General features: G+C 37.2%; 1 protein-coding gene across 43 annotated transcripts in view; it reads left to right on the top strand.

Annotated features, from left to right (window-relative positions):
• EIF4G3 (eukaryotic translation initiation factor 4 gamma 3) overlaps positions 1-20,092 on the top strand; it is a 315,852-nt gene that overhangs the window by 240,794 nt on the left and 54,966 nt on the right. For all 43 annotated transcript variants that reach the window (XM_086715926.1, XM_086715923.1, XM_086715919.1 and 40 more), the window contains 2 exons: positions 3,664-3,834; positions 10,176-10,373. In XM_086715926.1, coding sequence (XP_086572052.1) covers positions 3,664-3,834; positions 10,176-10,373 — 369 coding nt within the window. The remainder of the gene's footprint in view (positions 1-3,663; positions 3,835-10,175; positions 10,374-20,092) is intronic.

Here is a 20,092-nt window from a genome sequence, read left to right as displayed (position 1 = left end):
ATAAAATCTTCCAACATAAAGGTCTTTTTATGGATAGTAACGTACATATCCATTAGAAGCACTCAGGCAGTATCCTCTCTGTAGTTTTTTAAAAGTCAGATTACTTAGGGGCACCTGGATGGCTCAGACGAAGTTGAGCATCTGACTTACACTCAGGTCGTGATCTCACAATTTGAGAGTACGAGCCCTACATCAGGCTCGTTGCTGTCAGCCTGTCAGTGAAGAGCCTGCTTCATATCCTCTGTCCCCCTTCCCCCCCCCCCCCGCCCCTCTTCTGCCCATTCCCTTTCTCTCAAAAAATAAATAAAACGTTAAAATAAATAAATAAAAGTCAAATTACTTAGGAATTGTGATGCTAATTTTAATAGTAATCTGGGTAGACATCACAGAAAGTGCCCCAAAGGAAATGTATTGAGAGAGAGGCAGTGGGCGTAGACTAGTAATTTCACATTTATTTAGCTGAGCTATTATAAAAATCCTAGGGGTAAAGAGGTTTTCTGAGTTTATATCATCCTTCCGTCCTTAAAGGAACACTTGCTTATCTTTCTTCAAAACTTGGTAGGATGAATATTGGTCCTGTTTTCCTTGATTAATCCAGGTAAGCAGAGGAGTTTGAGATTAACAGTCTCCGAAGGAGATAAGAGCGATGTGTACTAAATTCTAAAGCAGAGATCGGTATGACTTCTTATTTAATACATTTAAGAGAAATATATGATAGTCAGTAAAAAAGTTTAAACTTAAATTCGTCAGAAAAAAAAATCTGCAGCTTACTAGTTTATCAACGCCAAATTTTGATGCTTCATTTGAGTTGTGCTATTTTTGGACCCTGAGCCCTGAACACATTGTACCTTAAAATTCCTCTTTCAACCTGGAAGTTCCTCTTCCAATCAGGATTGTTTCTTTTAACAGGCTTCGTTTTTTGTTAAATATTTCCTCCTTAGCTCATAATACAGGATCCTGGGTTTTGTTTGTGTTTAGTAAATAAATCATTCATTATATATGGCACATTTTCTGAAGGATGCAATACATTTCACAATTGTATTGTTTTCCACACACATGCAAAGGACATGAAGTATTTAAGGGTAATTATACCTTACAGATACCACTTTTTAAAAAGTTGTTTTTCTTTTTTTTTTTTTTTTGATGATCACTTACCTGTTTGTTTTTTAATGTTTATTAATTTTTGAGAGAGAAGAGTAGGGGAGGGGCAGAGAGAGAAAGGGGCAGAGGAGCTGAAGTGGACTCTGTGCTGACACCACAGAGCCCGATGTGGGGCTTGAACCCATGAGCTGTGAGATAATGACCTGAGTAGAAGTTGGACACCCAACCGACTGATTGAGCCACCCAGGTGCCCCACCTTACCTAGTTTTTAAGGTCCTTTTATATCCCGTATGTCTCTGATCCTCATAATAACTTTGTAGGTAGGACCAGCATTTAATATATGAGAAAACCTAAGTTCAACAATGTTAAGAGACTGGCTCACAGTAACTTTGCTTATAATTAGCAGAATTGAACTCAGAAGTCCACAGTTCTTTTGTCTTCTAATCTGCCTCTCTTTTCTGCTGTACCATAGTCCTTCCAGGTAGTGTAAACATGAGTACATTAGAGAATAATTTATCAAGTGTGTTAAGCATTTATAAGTATAATAAATCCGTTGGGGACTCAATATACTTGGATACATATTTGTGAACAGTATCTGTCTTAGTTATAGCCAGTGAGCCAAATAATAATTTTTAAGGTTGCCTTGGGAGCTTGCACATAGGTGATAAACCAACTCTCTATCTGGGACTAACAGCTCATGTTACCTTTTCAAAACGTTTTTTCCTTTCAAACGTTGTTATCTATTTAGTAATGTTTCTCACATCTTTATATTTCCTGCAGCTCGCTTGAAATCTATACATACTTAGGCCTGGTAAAGGCACCTGGCATAAGTCATATTTACTTTGTAGATTCAGATTTCATGCATATTCATTGATGTTTCCAGTACTTTCTGGAAATGGAAATTTCCTACTTCATTCAAACATAATTAAAAGTATATCCCAAATTATGCTTACTATGGCTCTTACCTGATTTTGACATAATTACCTTTCGTTACACCCATTAGTCTTTGTTCTTAACAAATTCTTACATGCACATGCATGGATTAATTTGAATGTCTTGTGATAGAATTGTTTATATGAACTTATTCAAGTATTGAAAAAGATTTAACTACTGTAAGTGAACACTAGACTATAACCTGAATTATAAAAATCAGATAATCGGTGTACTGCATTCTCTTACCAGAATTGTTTTGTCTGGGCTACTATATCAATGTTTCAGTTACAAATAAGTATTTTTATAGTAGTACTGTCCAATTTAGCCACCATTCCCTGTTAGTACTTTTCCAGCTTGGTCCTCTTCAGTTCTTTTTTACTTATACCGTGTGTGGTACCTCTGCATTTATCTGACCTCAGGTTTTTTAATGTTTGCTAAGTATTCTGAGATTGTGTCTTTTATGCTGAGTGCTTAGCTAGATGTATTTGACAAAATCGGTTTGTATTGCCCAGAAATTCTGTCTTTTGATCCTGATACATCCTTGATACTACTATTCCTAATTAGGGCGGATGGTGAAGTATAATTATTGTTGAAAGGCTTACAGGCTTATGAGCTTAGGCCTAAATAAGACCATGTATCTCTTAGAACCTGTTTTTTGTTTTTGTTTTCAGTATATATAAAGCATGAAATTTAAGTTTCTGCTTCCTTCTCTGAAGCTTTATATACATTCAAAAGGGCAGTATTGAGGCACTAAAAGAGATATGATTCTGATCTCTAGGTCTTGTGTGAAGTTTTTTTTTCTTCCCTCTTGAAGTCTAATTACAGTATTTAGTCAGCATTTAGAAAATGGTATATCAAAGAAAGTAAAGGCTGTCAGTATGCAACAGATCTGGGAGTAGCAGAACTTAGTATCAACCCAAGTGTTTAATCTTAAAAACTTATTTCCTTGCATTTAAGATCACAAGTATTATGGATATTTTAATACACCGCGTGTAACTTTTCCTCCATTATCTCTTGCAGTAACCGTTCGTAATTTGACGACCATTACAACATACCAGCAAATGGTTTTTAACAGAATGAGTACAGTGGTGGGTGGGACTCTAGCAGGAACTTAGAGAGATCCATTAAAATCTGTAGTAAGGCTGGGTGTCTACACTACAGAGAATTTTTGTGATAAAAGCGCATTTTCGTTTCATGCTGCAAGTTTAGAAACCTAGTTTTTGAAGTAGATTTGTAACTGTGATGATTACTGCCTATGAATTTTTATGATTATTCAAGTCAGCAGTCCAAAGTCCCACAACAAATAAAAAATAAAGCTTCAGTTTAAGGGTAGTCTTTTTTGTTAGAAACAATAGCAGTATCAGACATAATTTTTCATCACTTTATTTTCAGAATTAAAAACGGTAGTAGTGGAGAACATTACATTGATGGTATTCTAAGGTTGTCCTCTCACACCCCTCCCCCCCCCCCCCCCCCCGCAAAAGATCACATCTAAAGTGAGTGCTTAATACCCATCTTTACATCTAGGAAGTGCTTGGTGTGATCATCAGGCTTGACTTGAACAGCACAGAAGAGGCAGTAAATTTTAAGTACTCTCTGTAGATACAATAAAGAATATTCTTGTCCTAGTTGTTGAACGTTGGACCGCGGAGATCTCAACCTGGCCAGAGAAGAGAGCCCAGGAAGATCATTACAGTCTCTGTGAAAGAAGATGTACACCTGAAAAAGGCAGAGAATGCCTGGAAGCCCAGCCAAAAACGAGACAGCCAAGCTGAGGATCCTGAAAACATTAAAACCCAGGTGAGATTAGAAGTACATTCTAACATTATTTTGGAATTATAATGCTGCTGTTTTAATTTGCTTTAACTTGTCATTTTGTCCTATTAGTATATGTAGAAATTTTTAAGACTTTAATTTTTTTGCTTTTAAAAGCATTATCGTAAAAGGTCTAGCATAATGGGTGCCAGATATCTCTTCTGTTTGTTTTTCAAGACACTCTATGTCTAGAGGGTTATGTGTCCTAGACTTCAGTCATTCAGGCTTAGATCAATGTTTGCTTTTCTTAAAAATGTGTTTTTAGGTTCTCAGTGAGTACCCTATGCTAGTCTAGTTAGCATATTGCTTTATGTCTCCTTGTCAGGCTTTCGTTTCTAATAAGTTAGAATTGAGAAACCAATCATGTTTTAGTCTTTTGGAATAAAATTGAATTCTTTGCATCTTTCTATGCATACCTTCCTGCAGAACTCCTTACGGTAAATTGAATGAATTCCTTTAATCCAAACAAAATTATTTTTTTTGTCAAATTATGTCATCTTGATTCATCATTTGCTATACATACAATGCCATTTCCTGTCTTTAAGTTAGCTCTGTTATCTTTTTTGGATGTTTTTGCTTCTAGGCACCAAGACTAGAGTCTCCTCTTGAATTTTGCACCTGTCAGAGCCAGGCATCACAGGTCATATGCTGACTTTTCAGTGTCTCATTCCTTAAATATCTTTCCTCTCAACATGAATAGTTTAATATAGCAATCAAAGCTTTAGCTCTGGAGACAGATGCAAGTTCTATTAGGCAGGTTTTTAATCTCAACTGTAAAATGAAGATACTAATATTACCTACCTCATTGGACTATTGTAACAAATAAAGTATTATAAAGCAGTTGGCATGCTCCCTAGAGCCCACTTGGGTACTCAGTAGGATGTTCCTGGGTCAGAGTGTGCCTTATAAATCTTGATTTTGATTCAACACCAACGCAGAACCACATACATAGTATTTACTCAGTATACTTGTTAAATGAATAAACTAACCGATGGCAGTTGTTCATATGAAGTCAAGACCAAGATGAACTTATTCATCACAAAGCCATGCTCTCGAACCTTAATTGGCTACTTGCCTTTGTTCATCTTTTTACAGATTGCCCCAGATATTTGTCCGTAAGTACGCCCTTCTCCAAATTCACTGAAATCAAGTACCTAATCTTTCCTGAATGTCTTTTCAGTGTATCTCAGCTTTGAAAAAAAAAACCTTCTGCATCTCTCCTTCCAATCCCTGTGAGAAGTGCTTAATGATAACATCCTAAATAGCTTGCAAAGAATTAGAATTCCTGCTGAATCTTTATCATTGATGATGAAGATGAGGTCTTGTTTTAGTAGTTAAGGCACTAATACAAGTACCTTACTTCATTCGATTCTTGTAACAGCTACCAAGGAGGCAATAGACTGTCCTTCTTTTATGTATGAGAACACTGAAGTTTTGAGAATTTAAATTACCCAGAGTTCTCCCTATTGTTGGTTATTTCAGAAACATAATAATAATATTGCATTGATGTATCATTCATTAATTGGCTAAGTTTTCCTTAGTGACTAAAGCAAATCTAGTGAAGAATTAATAGACTTCTTTTTTAGGACGGGTACAGTTCTCTTGTTCTTGAGAATTTTTCTTCTAAGTCCCGGAGCATCTGTGTTCCATTCCCTCTCCTTTTTCTCTGCTGCATAGGTGCACATCACGTTCACCTGTGCTCCTGCTAATTCTGTGCCTTTCCTTTTTTATCGAAACAGTGGTTTTGTCATCACCTCCACTTCCAGAAAACTCTTTCACTTGGACTTCATTCCTGCCACTGTATTCTAATAACACGAGGAATAATACCAATGGCCTTATTTTTCCTCGATCGTAATATTTCATCTTTTCCATGAGGGGGTTCTCATGACACATCTAGACTCCTACCACATGTACTGGTTCCTCAGGTGGTTCCTGAGGTTACTGCTCCTGTCTCTCTTCTCTTGCTACAACATTCCTGCCACTTCTGCCTGACTCCTCTACCTGAGGAACTGATTTTGAGCTCTCCACCCTAGCTTTTAAACTGTCTTTAATGACCTCATTTTCAAATAAATAAATAAATGCCTCCTTTTGTCTTACAACTTGCACACTAGTCCTCTGGTCTTTCCTTGTTTTTCTCTAGTCCCCAAAGAGAAAACCCTCACACATAACTCCTTCCTTTTCCCTTTCTAAAATGACTTCTTCCCTTTCTTTTCATTTGGGTAGTTTGGTTTTTTTTTTTTTTTTTCTTTTTAATTTCAGTTTCTATTTAAGTACAGTTGACACACAGTCGCTCAGCTAGCTATTTTTGTTCCTCATAACCTGGCTCAATTCTCATTTGCTCCCTAACCATTGCCTCTGACCTCTCGTGTGTGTAAACTACTCCCTCCTGTGGCTCCTACTCCACCTCCTGTTTGCTCCGTCACTTGACTTGCAGTTACCTTGTCTCTGCAGCTAAAGGTCAGTAGTCTGGAAGGCAGTTAACTGTACCTGATTTACACACTGTATGTATACGGTTTATACACTGTAATGACTTAACATTTGTATGTACTGCAAAATTGATCACCACAGTTAGTCCAGTTAACATCTGTCATCATACAGAGTTACAAATTCTTTTTTCTTGTAATGAAAACCTTTAAGAGCTACCTCTTACCAGCTTTCAAATATGTAGTATGGTATTAACTGCAGTCACCATGCTGTGCATTACATTAATAACTAACCTTCTTTAATCCTATTTTTTAGCTTAAATTATCATCTGAAATATGTGAAGATATTTGAAGGTTTTTTTTTTTTTTTTTTAATTTTAATTAACTTACTTAAACTCAAGTTAGTTAACATACAATGTAGTATTGATTTCAGGAGTAGAACCCAGTGATTCATCACTTACATATAAAACCCCCCGTGCTCTTTCCAACAAGTGCCTTCCTTAATGCCCATCACCCAGGTAGCCCATTCCCCCACCTACCTCTCCACCAAAACCCTCAGTTTGTTCTCTGTATTTAAGAGTCTCTTGTGGTTTGTCTCCCTCTCTGTTTTTGTCTTATTTTTCCTTCCCTTCCCCTGTATTCATATGTTTTGTTTCTTAAATTTCACATATGAGTGAAATCTTACAATGTCTTTCTCTGACTGACTGATGTCGCTTAGCATAATATACTCTAGTTCCGTCCACATTGTTGCAAATGGCAGGCATTCATTCTTTTTGATCAAGTAATATTCCAGGGTGTGTGCGTATATATATATATATATATATATATATATATATATATATACGCACACACACACACACACCCACCACATCTTTATCCTTTCATCAGTTGATGGACATTTGGGCTCTTTCCATACTTTGGCTATTGTCAATACCTCTGCCATAAACGTTGGGGTGCATGTGCCCCTTTGAAATAGCACTCCGGTACCACCTAGTAGTGCAATTGCTGGGTCAGATCCTAGCTATGGGATCCATAAGTTGTGTGGTAGATATTGGTTTAACCTTATTAGAAAATGCCAAACTGTTTTCTAAGATGGTTATTGTAACAGTTTGCATTTCCACTGACTGGCAAGGCATGAGAGTTTTAGTTTTTCATCAGCACTTGTTATTTTCTGCTTTATAAATTCTAGCCATTCTGATGGATGTGTGGTAGCATCTCCTTGTTTCAGTTTGCATTTCCAAATGAATAAAATATTGACTAAGCACATCTTTTTAGTGCTTATTTGCCATTCTTATATCTTCTTTGGTAAAATTTCTGTTCATATCTTTTGCCCTGTTTCAGTGGGTGGTGGTGTTTCTTATCATTGACTTTTGAGTGTTCTTCATATATTCTGGATACAAATCTTTTATAAAATATGTGGTTTGCAAGAATTTTCTCCCAATCTGTTTTGTTGGTGCATTCTCTTGATAGTGTCTTGTAGAACCGAAGTTTTTAACTTTGATCATGTTGGAATGTATCAACTTTTGTATTCAGAGGTTGTACTTCTGCTGTCGTATCCTAAAACATCTTTACATAACCCAAGAATACAAAATTTTTCTCCTTTGTTATTTTTTAGAAGTTTACGGTTTTATGTTTTACATTTTGGTCTGTGATCCAGTTTTAGTTAATTTTTGTGTTTCATGCAAGGTATGGGTCTAGGTTCTTTTTTTTTCTTTTTCTTCTTTTCCTTATGGATATCTAGTTGTTCCAGCACCATTGTTGAAAGGATTATCCTTTGTCCATTCAATTTTCTTTGCGCCTTTGTTGAAAATCAGTTATATGTGAATCCATTTCTGGACTTAGATTCTATTCTACCAATCTGTGTCTGTCCTCTGACCGATACCACACTCTGTGTAGTAAATTTTGAAATCAGGTTGTAGGAGTCCCCCAACTTTGTTATTGTTCAAAGTCATTTAGGCTGTTCTTTTTTTTTTTCTTTGACTTTTCAGAGTCAAATTGGCTTCTTGATTTCTACCAAAAACTACCCCAAAACCCTAGTAGGGTTTCTATTGTGATTATGTTAAATCTGTAGATCAGTTTAGAGAAAATGGACAACTTAACCATAATAGATCTTCTAATACATGAACATGACCCAGATCTCATTTTATTTAGGTCCTCCTTGATTTCTTTCATCAGTGATTCATGGTATTCATTATACAGCTTCTGTGGATATTTTGTTAGATTCTTAACCACGTATTTCATGGTTTTTGGTGCTATGGTAAATAGTAGTCTTAAAATATGTAATTTCTAGTTGTTTGTTGCTAATATATACAAGTAAAATTGATATTTGTATGTTAACATGTATTCTGCAGTGTTGCTACACTTATTTATTAGTTCTAGTATCAATTTTTGTAGATTCCTTATGATTTTCTACAAAGATAATCATCTCCTTTATGAAGAGAGTCTTATTTCTTCATTTACGATCTATATGGGTTGTAGTTCTTTTTCTTTGCTTTAGGGTACTGACGAGGACCTCCAGTATGACTTTGAATAGGATGGTGAAAATGGACATTCTTGCCTGATTCCCATTCTTACAAGGAAAGCAGTCATTATTTCACCACGAAGTAGAGTTATAGGTGCTTTTTTCTAGTGGTGGAAGTTCTCTTATACTTCTACTTAGATGAGAGTTTAAAAAACTCCTGCCTAGGGGCGCCTGGGTGGCGCAGTCGGTTAAGCGTCCGACTTCAGCCAGGTCACGATCTCGCGGTCCGTGAGTTCGAGCCCCGCGTCGGGCTCTGGGCTGATGGCTCAGAGCCTGGAGCCTGTTTCCGATTCTGTGTCTCCCTCTCTCTCTGCCCCTCCCCCGTTCATGCTCTGTCTCTCTCTGTCCCAAAAAAAATAAATAAACGTTGAAAAAAAATTAAAAAAATAAAATAAAATAAAAAACTCCTGCCTAGTATTCTATGCCATAATTTAGATAGATTTCTATTTTAGCACATTAATGTGCTATAAAGAGTTACTGGAGGAAGTCATTATGGCTAAAGTCTTACGTACTTATCCTTAAGTATGAATAAATTTCTTAAAGTATAATTGTTGATTCAAAAAAATACATCACAGTTTTAGAGCTCTTAATACACATTGCCAAATTGCCCTGAGTGTACTCCCACCAGTGAATATGACTAATCCCTAGAATTCTCATGTGTTGTAAAAAGAAGTGGTATAATTGTTTGCTCTTTGTTAAAACGGATGGATTTAGAGGCGCCTGGGTGGCTTAGTTGGTTAAATGTCCAGCTTTGGCTCAGGTCATGATCTCATGGTTCATGAGTTCAAGTCCTGCATTGGGGTCTGTGCTGGCAGCTCTGGGCCTGGAGCCTGCTTCAGATTCTCTGTCTCCCTCTCTCTCTGCCCCTCCCCCACTCATTCTCTATCTCTGTCTCTGTCTCTCCCTCTCAAAAATAAATAAACGTTAAAATTAATAATTAAAATAAAATAGATGGGATTTAATTATTTCTTTGATTAGTTCACAGTCCTTGTTAATAATTTGGGGAGTTGAACTTATATATATATATTTTTTTTTTTTTTTAATTTTTTTTTTTCAACGTTTATTTATTTTTGGGACAGAGAGAGACAGAGCATGAACGGGGGAGGGGCAGAGAGAGAGGGAGACACAGAATCGGAAACAGGCTCCAGGCTCCGAGCCATCAGCCCAGAGCCATCAGCCCGGAGCCATCAGCCCAGAGCCTGACGCGGGGCTCGAACTCACAGACCGCGAGATCGTGACCTGGCCGAAGTCGGACGCTTAACTGACTGCGCCACCAGGCGCCCCTGGGGAGTTGAACTTATAAACAAAATACTAATCCTTATAGAAAGAATCATGCTGTCATAGTTACGATAACACTTTTTTCTTTTTTGTGGCCCTTCTAGGAACTTTTTAGAAAAGTTCGAAGTATCTTAAATAAATTGACACCACAGATGTTCAACCAACTGATGAAGCAAGTGTCAGGACTTACCGTTGACACAGAGGAGCGGCTGAAGGGAGTCATTGACCTGGTCTTTGAGAAGGCTATCGATGAGCCCAGTTTCTCTGTGGCTTACGCAAACATGTGTCGATGTCTAGTAACGGTAAGAAGAGAGGAAGGAGTAAAACCAGAAATCTCCAAGAGGTATATTCTCCCCTCACTACACATTCTTCCCAGAAGTGTTATTGGGGCAACGTAAAGGGGAGAATATATTTTTAGCACTTTTTAATATAATATTCTCAATGTATGAAAGGCATCTTGCTTTATTGAAATATATCGTCACCTCTGGAGGGTATATGGTGACTAGACTGAAATAGGCTTGATATGGTCCCATCCATTGTGAGCAATATTGAATAAGGTTTAAATTAGTAATGTGAAATTATTGTCATGAGCAACCTACTTTTCCAGGTGTGTTTGCTTATAGAAAGAAAGTGAACGCTTGTATTCACAGTTAATTCCAAATTAAAAAATAGAGTTGCTCTAATTTGAGCCTTGGTGAAAATGATAGGATAGTTGAGGTCATAAAAGGTTCAAAACTGATCATTTCATCTCTTAGCAACTATTAGATTTCTTTCTCTTTACATTGTCCACAGCCATTTAATATCTACAGCCTGTCAAATCTAGGGCAAGACAGAATGGGAGACCAAAGAGCTTCTGGTTAGTGCTCATTGCCCTCTGTTCTGCAGTCAGAAAATTACCATGTACCATCTGTGTTTTCTCTGCCTGTTACTGTTACCAAGGTACTATTTGTGTCACAGACGTGTGTCCTTTCACCATTTGAGTTTTTTCTTAATTATCACAACTCATTGTCATTGTGCCTTGCTATGAAAATGCACAATTCTGTCATTCTACCAGAGGTAGGTAAGTTTGTTATGACTTGGAAAGGTTATCTCTTCTGTCTTTAAGGAATTTAAAATTCATATTGAAAAAAAAACCCAGCATTAGCAGGAAAAAAAAAAAATCACTTACAGCATATTCTGTGATGTTGCAATATGTCGATGCCTGAATGGATGGTCTAGACTGAAAAATTAAGTAGGACAAAAATGAAATGACTATGTTGGTGGTAGACTGACAGACTTATAAAACAGGTAGAGTTCAAGTTGGGCCTGAGGCGGGGGAGGGGGTAAGGATAGAGCCAGAAGAGCTCACATCTGAGGCAGCACGTGGCATAGCTGTCACAGACACGGGCTTTGAGTCTCATGGTTCTGACTTTAAATTTTAAATTTAACTTCCTACTCTGCAAGTTGCAAACTTTGTAATAAACTATAGTGAACTGTTACAAACTTTGTAACTTTATAAAATTACATAACCTTAGCCTCAGTTTTTAATCCATAAAATAAGATTAAGTCATACAATCTGAGGCTATTATAATGATAATATTTAATAATAAAGTGTGAATTTAATAATAAAAAAACATAATGAGATGGTGTATGTAAAGTTCCTAGCCCAGTATTTGACCTGTAGTAATTCTTAAATAATTCAAAAATATATTGGTGGTTGTAAAGGTCCTGAAATGCTATCTGTAGAATGAGGATGATTTATAATAACAGAAACCATCTGTTCAGCAGCTACTGGGTTACATTATGGGTAGATGCTTTATATATATTATTTTTAATGGTTCTTATAACCCTGAAAAAGGTCAATATTAGTAGCCCCACTTACTGAATCAGAAACTGGGGCTTAAAAAAGGATAAATAACATGCTTAAGGTCACACAACTAGTAAGTGGCAGCACTAGAATCCTAGTCTAGGATTATTCAATCACTTGCCATATTGCCTTTGAACGTGTGCCGTACCGTAGTTATCTGAAGGCAAACTAATTCTCCATCTCGCGCTTCTCATTTTCCATGTGGCTGCCTTGACATCTCATGGTCCCTCATTAGAAGTAAGACTAGATCCCAGATCTCCTGGCTCATATTTTAGTGCTCTTTACTAATTTCAGATTTACTCCTATAGGCAGTGAAGGATCGTTAATGATTTTTTAATAGAAGAGTATCCTTGATGAAAACAGCCTTTGAAAAAGCCTGGCAATAATAGAAGTTAGATTAAAATAGGAAGAAATTATAGATAAGCCAACTACTTCTGTGAATTTTGTTATGATTCACTCTTTTAAAAATAATATTGGTTAAACTTTACTGGATTATCTTAAATTAAAAAATAACTTCTTAGAATAAGTTCAGCAGTATAGAAGTATTCACAGAAAAAGGTACTACTTTTTCTTGCAGCCCCACCAGTTACACTTCCCTTCCCAGGGCAGTCAGTGGGAATGGCATGGACGTGTACCTCCACAATCTTATTTATGTTCATAAAACTATATAAAAACATAGACCTGTGTATAAAGAAAATACTTTTGGGTTTGTATTAAATTATATATGTATTTTTTGCAGTTTCCTTTTTTTCCACTTAATACGTTTGTGCATATCCCTAGGTCACTAAGATAGATTTTACTCCTACTTTGTTAGTAGTTGCATAATATTTCAAAATATATGTATACCATAAGTTTTCCAGCCTTTTTCTCTCTCTCCCTCCTCTTTTACCCCCTGTTGTTTCTAGTTTTTTGGTTTTGGGGGTTTTCTTGCACCCACAAGCAGTGCTGCAATAAACACCAAAGTGTATTTATCATTACATGCTGAAGCTTTTACTTTTTTAGCATAAATTCCCCCAGAGTTATATCATTAACCAAAGGATATATTTTTTAAAACTTTTTTTAAGTTAAGTTAACTTTTTATTTAAGTTTTATTTGTGAGAGAGTAAAACCAGCAGGGAGGGGGCAGAGAGAGAGGGGGACAGAGGATCCAAAGTGGCCTCTGCACTGACAGCAGAGCGCCGGATGTGGGGCTTGAACTCGCAAACCATGAGACCATGACCTGAGCTGAACTCAAGAGTTGAATGTTTAAGTGACTGAACAATCCAAGCGCCCCTAAACATTTTTTATTGAAATGTAACAGACAGGGGCTCCTGGGTGACTCAGTCAGTTAAGCGTGCGACTTCGGCTTAGGTCATGATCTCACAATCTGTGAGTTCGAGCCCTGAGTCAGGCTCTGTGCTGACAGCTCAGAGCCTGGAGTCTGCTTTGGTTTCTGTGTCTCTCTTTTTCTCTGTCCCTCCCCTACTCGTGCGCTCTCTCTCTCTCTCTCTCTCTCTCTCAAAAAAAAATTTGGGGGGAACTGGCGCCTGGGTGGCTCAATCAGTTGGACGTCCAATTTCTGCTCAGGTCATGATCTCAGTTTGTGAGTTCGAGCCACATGTTGGGCTCTGTGCTGACAGCTCAGAGCCTAGAGCCTGTTTCTGTTGTGTCTCCTTCTCTCTGTTCCCCTCCTCTGCTCACCTTCCCTCCCTCCCTCCCTCCCTCCCTCCCTCCCTCCCTCTCTCTCTCTCTGTCTCTCTCTCTCTTTCTCTCCCTCCCCCCCTAAAATAAATAAATTTTTAAAAATTAAAAAATAACAAAAAAACTTGGAAAAAAGAAATGTAGCATACATGGTATTTGGGAAAAGAAAAATTCCTTATTTGTTACTTTTGTAAAATTTAATGATATGATTTCTTCATGGCTGATTTTAAGCCAGGGACAGTTTGACAGTTAACTCACAAAATTTCTACCAAATAGCTGACTCTTACAAACCACCACAAGCTAGCTTTAGCACACCATTACAACACGCCTGTAGAAAGAGCATACAAATTATTACTGTGTAGCTCAGTGTTATTTCAACAAAGTGAGCATACGTACCTACCACCCTGGTCAATAAATAAAACTGTATCCTTCCCTCTTTCTTTATTTATTTAAATTTTTTTTTTCAACATTTATTTATTTTTGGGACATTGAGAGACAGAGCATGAACGGGGGAGGGGCAGAGAGAGAGGGAGACACAGATTCGGAAACAGGCTCCAGGCTCTGAGCCATCAGCCCAGAGCCCGACGCGGGGCTCGAACTCACAGACCGTGAGATCGTGACCTGGCTGAAGTCGGACGCTTAACCGACTGCGCCACCCAGGCGCCCCTCCTTCCCTCTTTCTTAAAGGTAAACCACTGTCCTGACTTCAATATCATAGCTGATACACTTTTGAGATACTGAGGGCCTGAAATAAAAGGGGGCAATGAGAATGGACTCATTGGTTCCTACTACGTAGAAAATTTAAATATCAGATGAATAATGAAAGTCTAAATAATAAATTAGACTAATATTTTAGGAGGAAATTGAGGAGACTATCTTCATCAAGTTTTGAGTGGGGAAAAATTCCTTTAGCAAGATTAGGATTCAAAGTGAGTAATAGGAAAATAGTATCGAATTTGACTGTTAAAATTTGCAGTCATTGGTATGCAGCAAATGATACCATACGTAAAATAGAATGATAAAGCCACAGCATGGGAGATCTATTTGGAATACACGTAACTGATAAAATGTTATTATATAGAATTAAGGAGAAAAAAACATAAGAAGTAAAATAGCCCCGTTAAAAAAAAAATGGGCATTTTATAGAAATGAAAATCCATTGGCTGATGAACTTAACAAAAGATATTCGTGTTATTCATGATTTGGGAAATGACAAGTAAACCACAATTCTGTACAAGTCACACTTGTTACAATTTTAAAAAATGAAATAATTTAAAAGTGTTGAGAGTTAAATACAGTCACTTTCACTTTGGTGAGTATTTAGACAGTAATGTTGAAGATGTGCATATTGTATTCCTCAAGAATTTACTTCTTGGTATATACCCCAGAGAAATTACCAAATGTACACAAGCCATCTTTTTAAATAATATTTTTTTATTGATTTTAACAATGAATAATAGGAAATAACTGAAACATGCCTAAACAAGACAGTATATTATAGTACACCACAATTTATTTGGTCAGTGAATTTGAATAGTAATATATATACATAGCAGTTAAAATTAATGAACTAATACTAAATGTATTAGCATGTGTCAACCTCAAAAATAGTATTGAATAACAGTATGACATTCAGTAATTTTTTATAATATGCAAAATGAAGCTTGTTCATATGAAATACATATATAATAAAACTATACCAAATGGAGATACCAAACATCAAATTCAAGGTAAGAGAGAAAAGGAAGTAAGATTAAGGAAAAGTATTCAGAAGTAAGTATTAGGGCTTCTAGTTTTGATAAGTTAGGTGATCCAGACCAACGTTCCATGGGTGACAACAATTAGAAAAGTTTGTTAACAAAATATTTAAAAATCTTGAAGGCATCAGAGAGTTAAATGACATAAAGAATTACTAAGACCGGGGCGCCTGTGTGGCTCAGTCGGTTGAGTGTCCAACTCAACTTTAGTTCAGGTCATGATCTCATGGTTTGTAGGATTGAGCCCCACATCAGACTCTGGGCTTGGGATTCTCTCTCCCTCTTTCCCTTCCCCTTCCCCTGCTCATGTGTGTGTGCACGTGCTCTTTCTCTCTCAAAATAATTGAACATTAAAATAAAAGAATTACTAAGGCTAACGTCTTAGAAAAGGTAGAAATCCAAAGAAAATGGAAACATTTAGTAAAATGTCCCCTAGAAGAGGCAACTAAACATCTTGAAAAACTTGTTTTTCATAGACTTGTTGGGCTAGGAGGACAGAATTTGGGACCAGCACTCACCAGAAGAGTGGCTGAAGAGGCTCCAGTAAATCCTGTATTTTAGGTTGGAATTCCAAAGGACTGCATGCTTGAAACAGTTGAATCAGAAATTGACCTGGTCTCACAAGTACTGTATGTAGCTCAACATCAAATGATCTCAGTCCTGGAATTTCAATTATAGTGATTTCAGAGTGTTAGTGCCTGCTAGGTACCTGGAAGAAGCAAGCATGAATCCTTTTTAGAAACTATCTTCTTAGTCTTCAGTTATTTCTATGAACAGTTTTTCAAATAAGGTATCCAGTACATAGTTAGAAATAATAAATCTCACAAGGGAAAAAGGCACCATGAATGAGAACCAGCAACAAACAAACGTCCCACAGGGCCTCCAGATACTGGCTTTATCAGGCACAGACATTACATAACTATACTTATTATGTTCAAGGTGATAAAGACAGGTTGAAATTTTCAACAGAGAATGAGAAAGTTTCAAAGAACTAAATAGAGATGCCAGAACTGAATATATATTATAATAAAATTCAGAACTTAATGGATTGGTTTAATAGCCCTAGATCAGATACAGCTGAAGAAAAGAATTATGAAGTAGAAGATGAGTCTGTAGAATCCAGAATAAAGCACAGAAATACAAAAAAAGAGAAAAATACAGAAGGGAAGGCAAACAATGGAGAAAATTCAAGAAGCTCAAACTTTGCATTACTTCGAGTCCCAAGGGGAGAGGATAGAGTGGGAAAAAAGCAATAGTTGAAGAAAATGGCTGAGAAATTTTTTACAAGTCCTAAGATGTTAAAGCCACGGATTGAAGTGATTTACTCTAAACCTCAAGCATGAATTTAAAAATAAATAAAAGGTAAGAAGGAAGGAAAACATTTAGACTGGTTATTGTAAAGCTACTTACAACAAAAGATAAAAAGTAACCAGGGTGGGGGGTAGATATTAAAAAGAATAATTTGTAGGTTTCTTAGAACACAAATGCCACTGTGTACAAAAGAAAAGACTGGTAAATTGGACTACATTAAAATTAGCATGTTTTCTTCAAAAGATATCATTAAGGGAATAAAAATATAGATCACTTATTAGGAAAAGATAATTACAAAAATCCAGTAAAGGGTCTATATTAGATTTTTCCCCAAGCTAATAGAAATCATTAAGAGAATAACTTTTTAAATGGACAATAGACTGAAATCTACATTTCACCAAAAGCCATCCAGATGATACCAACAAACATAATGACATTTTCCAACTAGATCTAAAACTACGCATTAACTCCAGATTGCTAATCTTCCCAGAGTTGGCAAATACGTGAGTCACCAGGAACTCAAGCACTGCTGGTGGGAATGTAAGGGGTAAGAAGGGCTCAGCTGTAAAAGCTGAAGTTATTTTTCTGCTTTAACAAACATTTCCATTCTTAAGTATGTATCCAACTGATAAACAATAAATGTACATTTCTTATATACTAGGCAACATATGCAAAAATGTGGGTAGCATTTTTCATAATGGATAAAAACTTTGAAACAATGTTCATAGTAGCACAGTGAACATGAAACTGTGACTAAATACACATGGATGGATCTCACAAGAATAAACTTTAGCAAGAGAAGCCAGTCCCTAAAGAAATACATATTGTGTGTGTGATTTGTTTATTTAAAATTCAAAAATGTAGGGGCGCCTGGGTGGCGCAGTCGGTTAAGCGTCCGACTTCAGCCAGGTCACGATCTCGCGGTCCGGGAGTTCGAGCCCCGCGTCAGGCTCTGGGCTGATGGCTCAGAGCCTGGAGCCTGTTTCCGATTCTGTGTCTCCCTCTCTCTCTGCCCCTCCCCCGTTCATGTTCTGTCTCTCTCTGTCCCAAAAATAAATAAACGTTGAAAAAAAAAATTTTTTTTAAATAAATAAATAAAACAAAATTCAAAAATGTAATAAAAATAAACTCTGATGTGTGGAGATGCATGTTTAGGCAGTAAAACAAGGAAAAGTAGTTATTATAAACTACAGGATAATGGGGGCTGGGAGGTAGTACTGTTTTGGAAGAAAACTTCAAATAGGGCTCTTGGAGACTGTCAGTGTTCTATTTCTTGACCTGGTGCTATGCCTGGTGGTGTGCATGTGAGTTTGTTTTGTCATAATTCATTGAGCTGAAACTTAAATCGTTAAACACAAAATAAAAAGAAGTGATAGAGCAAAATAATAAAATTCTGTGTGCCCTAGAGCTTTACTCCAATGTTTCTTAAAAAGTAAAAGATCTAGGGGCGCCGGGGTGGCTCAGCCGGTTGGGCGTCCAACTTCGGCTTAGGTCATGATCTCTCGCAGTTCGTGTGTTTGAGCCCCACGTCAGGCTCTGTGCTGACAGCTCAGGGCCTGGAGCCTGCTTCGGATTCTGTGTCTCCCTCTGTCTTCTGCTCCTTCCTAGCTCATGCTCTGTCTCTCTCTGTCTGAAAAATAAAAGGCTTTGATTAAAAAAAATAAATAAAAGATCTAAAGCAAATATGGAAAAATACTAAGATTTAACAAAGTTGGGTGATAAATACTTAAATGTGCACCATATTATTTTATATGCTGTAAGGAATGAAATGGAGTTTAGCCAATTATTTTTTTTAATGTTTGTTTATTTTTGACAGAGAGAGACAGAGCATGAACTGGGGAGGGGCAGAGAGAGAGGGAGCCACAGAATCTGAAGCAGGCTCCAGGCTCTGTGCTGTCAGCACAACAGCCCGACACGGGGCTCGAACTTACAGACTGCAATATCATTACCTGAGCCGAAGTCAGATGCTCAACTGACTGAGCCACCCAGGCACCCCTTAGCCAATTATTTTTTTAAGATGGCATGTCTTTGGGCCAATGTTGTCCAAAATCAAAATGTTAATATGTCTCACTAAGGCCAATTTAAGCAAATGTCTTTCCATTTACTATTCTGATGTTTCTTGTGAAATTAAAGAAGAAGGGTCTACTCCATGGAATATTTTCCAGACTTTCTTGACCACGGGCACTATTTTGGGTTTGTTACTTGTTTTCATGATAATCATTAGTTTGAGAAATGACACCTCCCAATGGAATAAGAGAAACTGAAGACAGTGAATAAAAAATTAAACTTTCATCTAGGGGAGGTGCTCTCTTTCTGTCCACTGTACCCATTGAGTTATTTAAGTACCTCAATTATCACTGTCAGTGTGTATTATCAAGACAGGTTAAATTGCAAAGTCTTTTGCCTGACTCATGATTGTAAGAAACGTGTAGACCTATGGCACTTGTCCTGGATCATCAGTGTTGGTCATTCCAAATAATAGAATCTGGTTATGGTTATCTACCCAGTCATACAGTATAGCCATGAGTAGTAAGAGTGTGGAGTAGTGGGAATAATAGCAGTATTTTTTTTTTTTTGCGGAATATGCTAACCTGTTATGTCTGACTCATTTGATCTTCACAACCATTCTGTCATCCCTCTTCACTAATTCCTCTGAAAGTTAGGAAATTGCCTAAGTAGGGCTTTTATTCTTCTAAAGGTTTTGAGTATTAAATGGTAGAATCTTAAACAATGGACTAGATCAGTGGTCCTCAACCAGGGGTGGTTTTGTTCTTCAGGGGACGTTGGACAATACCTAGAGACGTTTTTGGTTATGGCTGCTGGCATCTTAGTAGGCAAAGGCTCAGCATGCCTAACCATCTTACAGTGCACAAGACAGCCCTCACAACAAAGAATTATCCTATCCTCAATGTCATGAGGGCCAAGGTTGGGAAACCTGGCCCAGATTTTTGAGATTTTAAGATTTAAGAGAATACTTGTTCTCAGTTTTGAGCAGTTTTTAAACCTTTTTTCGGCCTCCATGTCATTTACATGGATCACACACCTCCATGTAAAATGTGACTTTGTAGTACTTATGTAGGTGAGGGCTAGAGAAGGCAGTTCTGTTGTGTCAGTTTTCCATGATGCCCTAAAGGATAGGCTTTTAAGCCAGAAATTCTTTAGATTTACAGAGGAAATTGATGTAATAGTTTTGATTTTCCCAAGTTACTCTGTAAATGCCACCTTTATTATTTCCACAGACACATTTATACATGTACACAGCTGCCTGCTCCTCACAGCTGTATTAAGTGAAACCTCTGGCACATCAGGCGTAAGGGCATCGTAAGAGATAGGAAGCGGTGCCTGTGGAGTTTGCTGCTACTTTCACTAGCTCAACCAGGAGTGACTGAGAGACCCACAGAACTCCCTTTACAAACTGCACAGCATT

This window comes from Puma concolor, chromosome C1 (genome assembly GCF_028749965.1).
Source record: "Puma concolor isolate L17-30 chromosome C1, mPumCon1.1.hap2, whole genome shotgun sequence".
NCBI classification, from domain to species: domain Eukaryota; kingdom Metazoa; phylum Chordata; class Mammalia; order Carnivora; family Felidae; genus Puma; species Puma concolor.
This window is presented reverse-complemented; position numbering and strand designations above follow the sequence as displayed.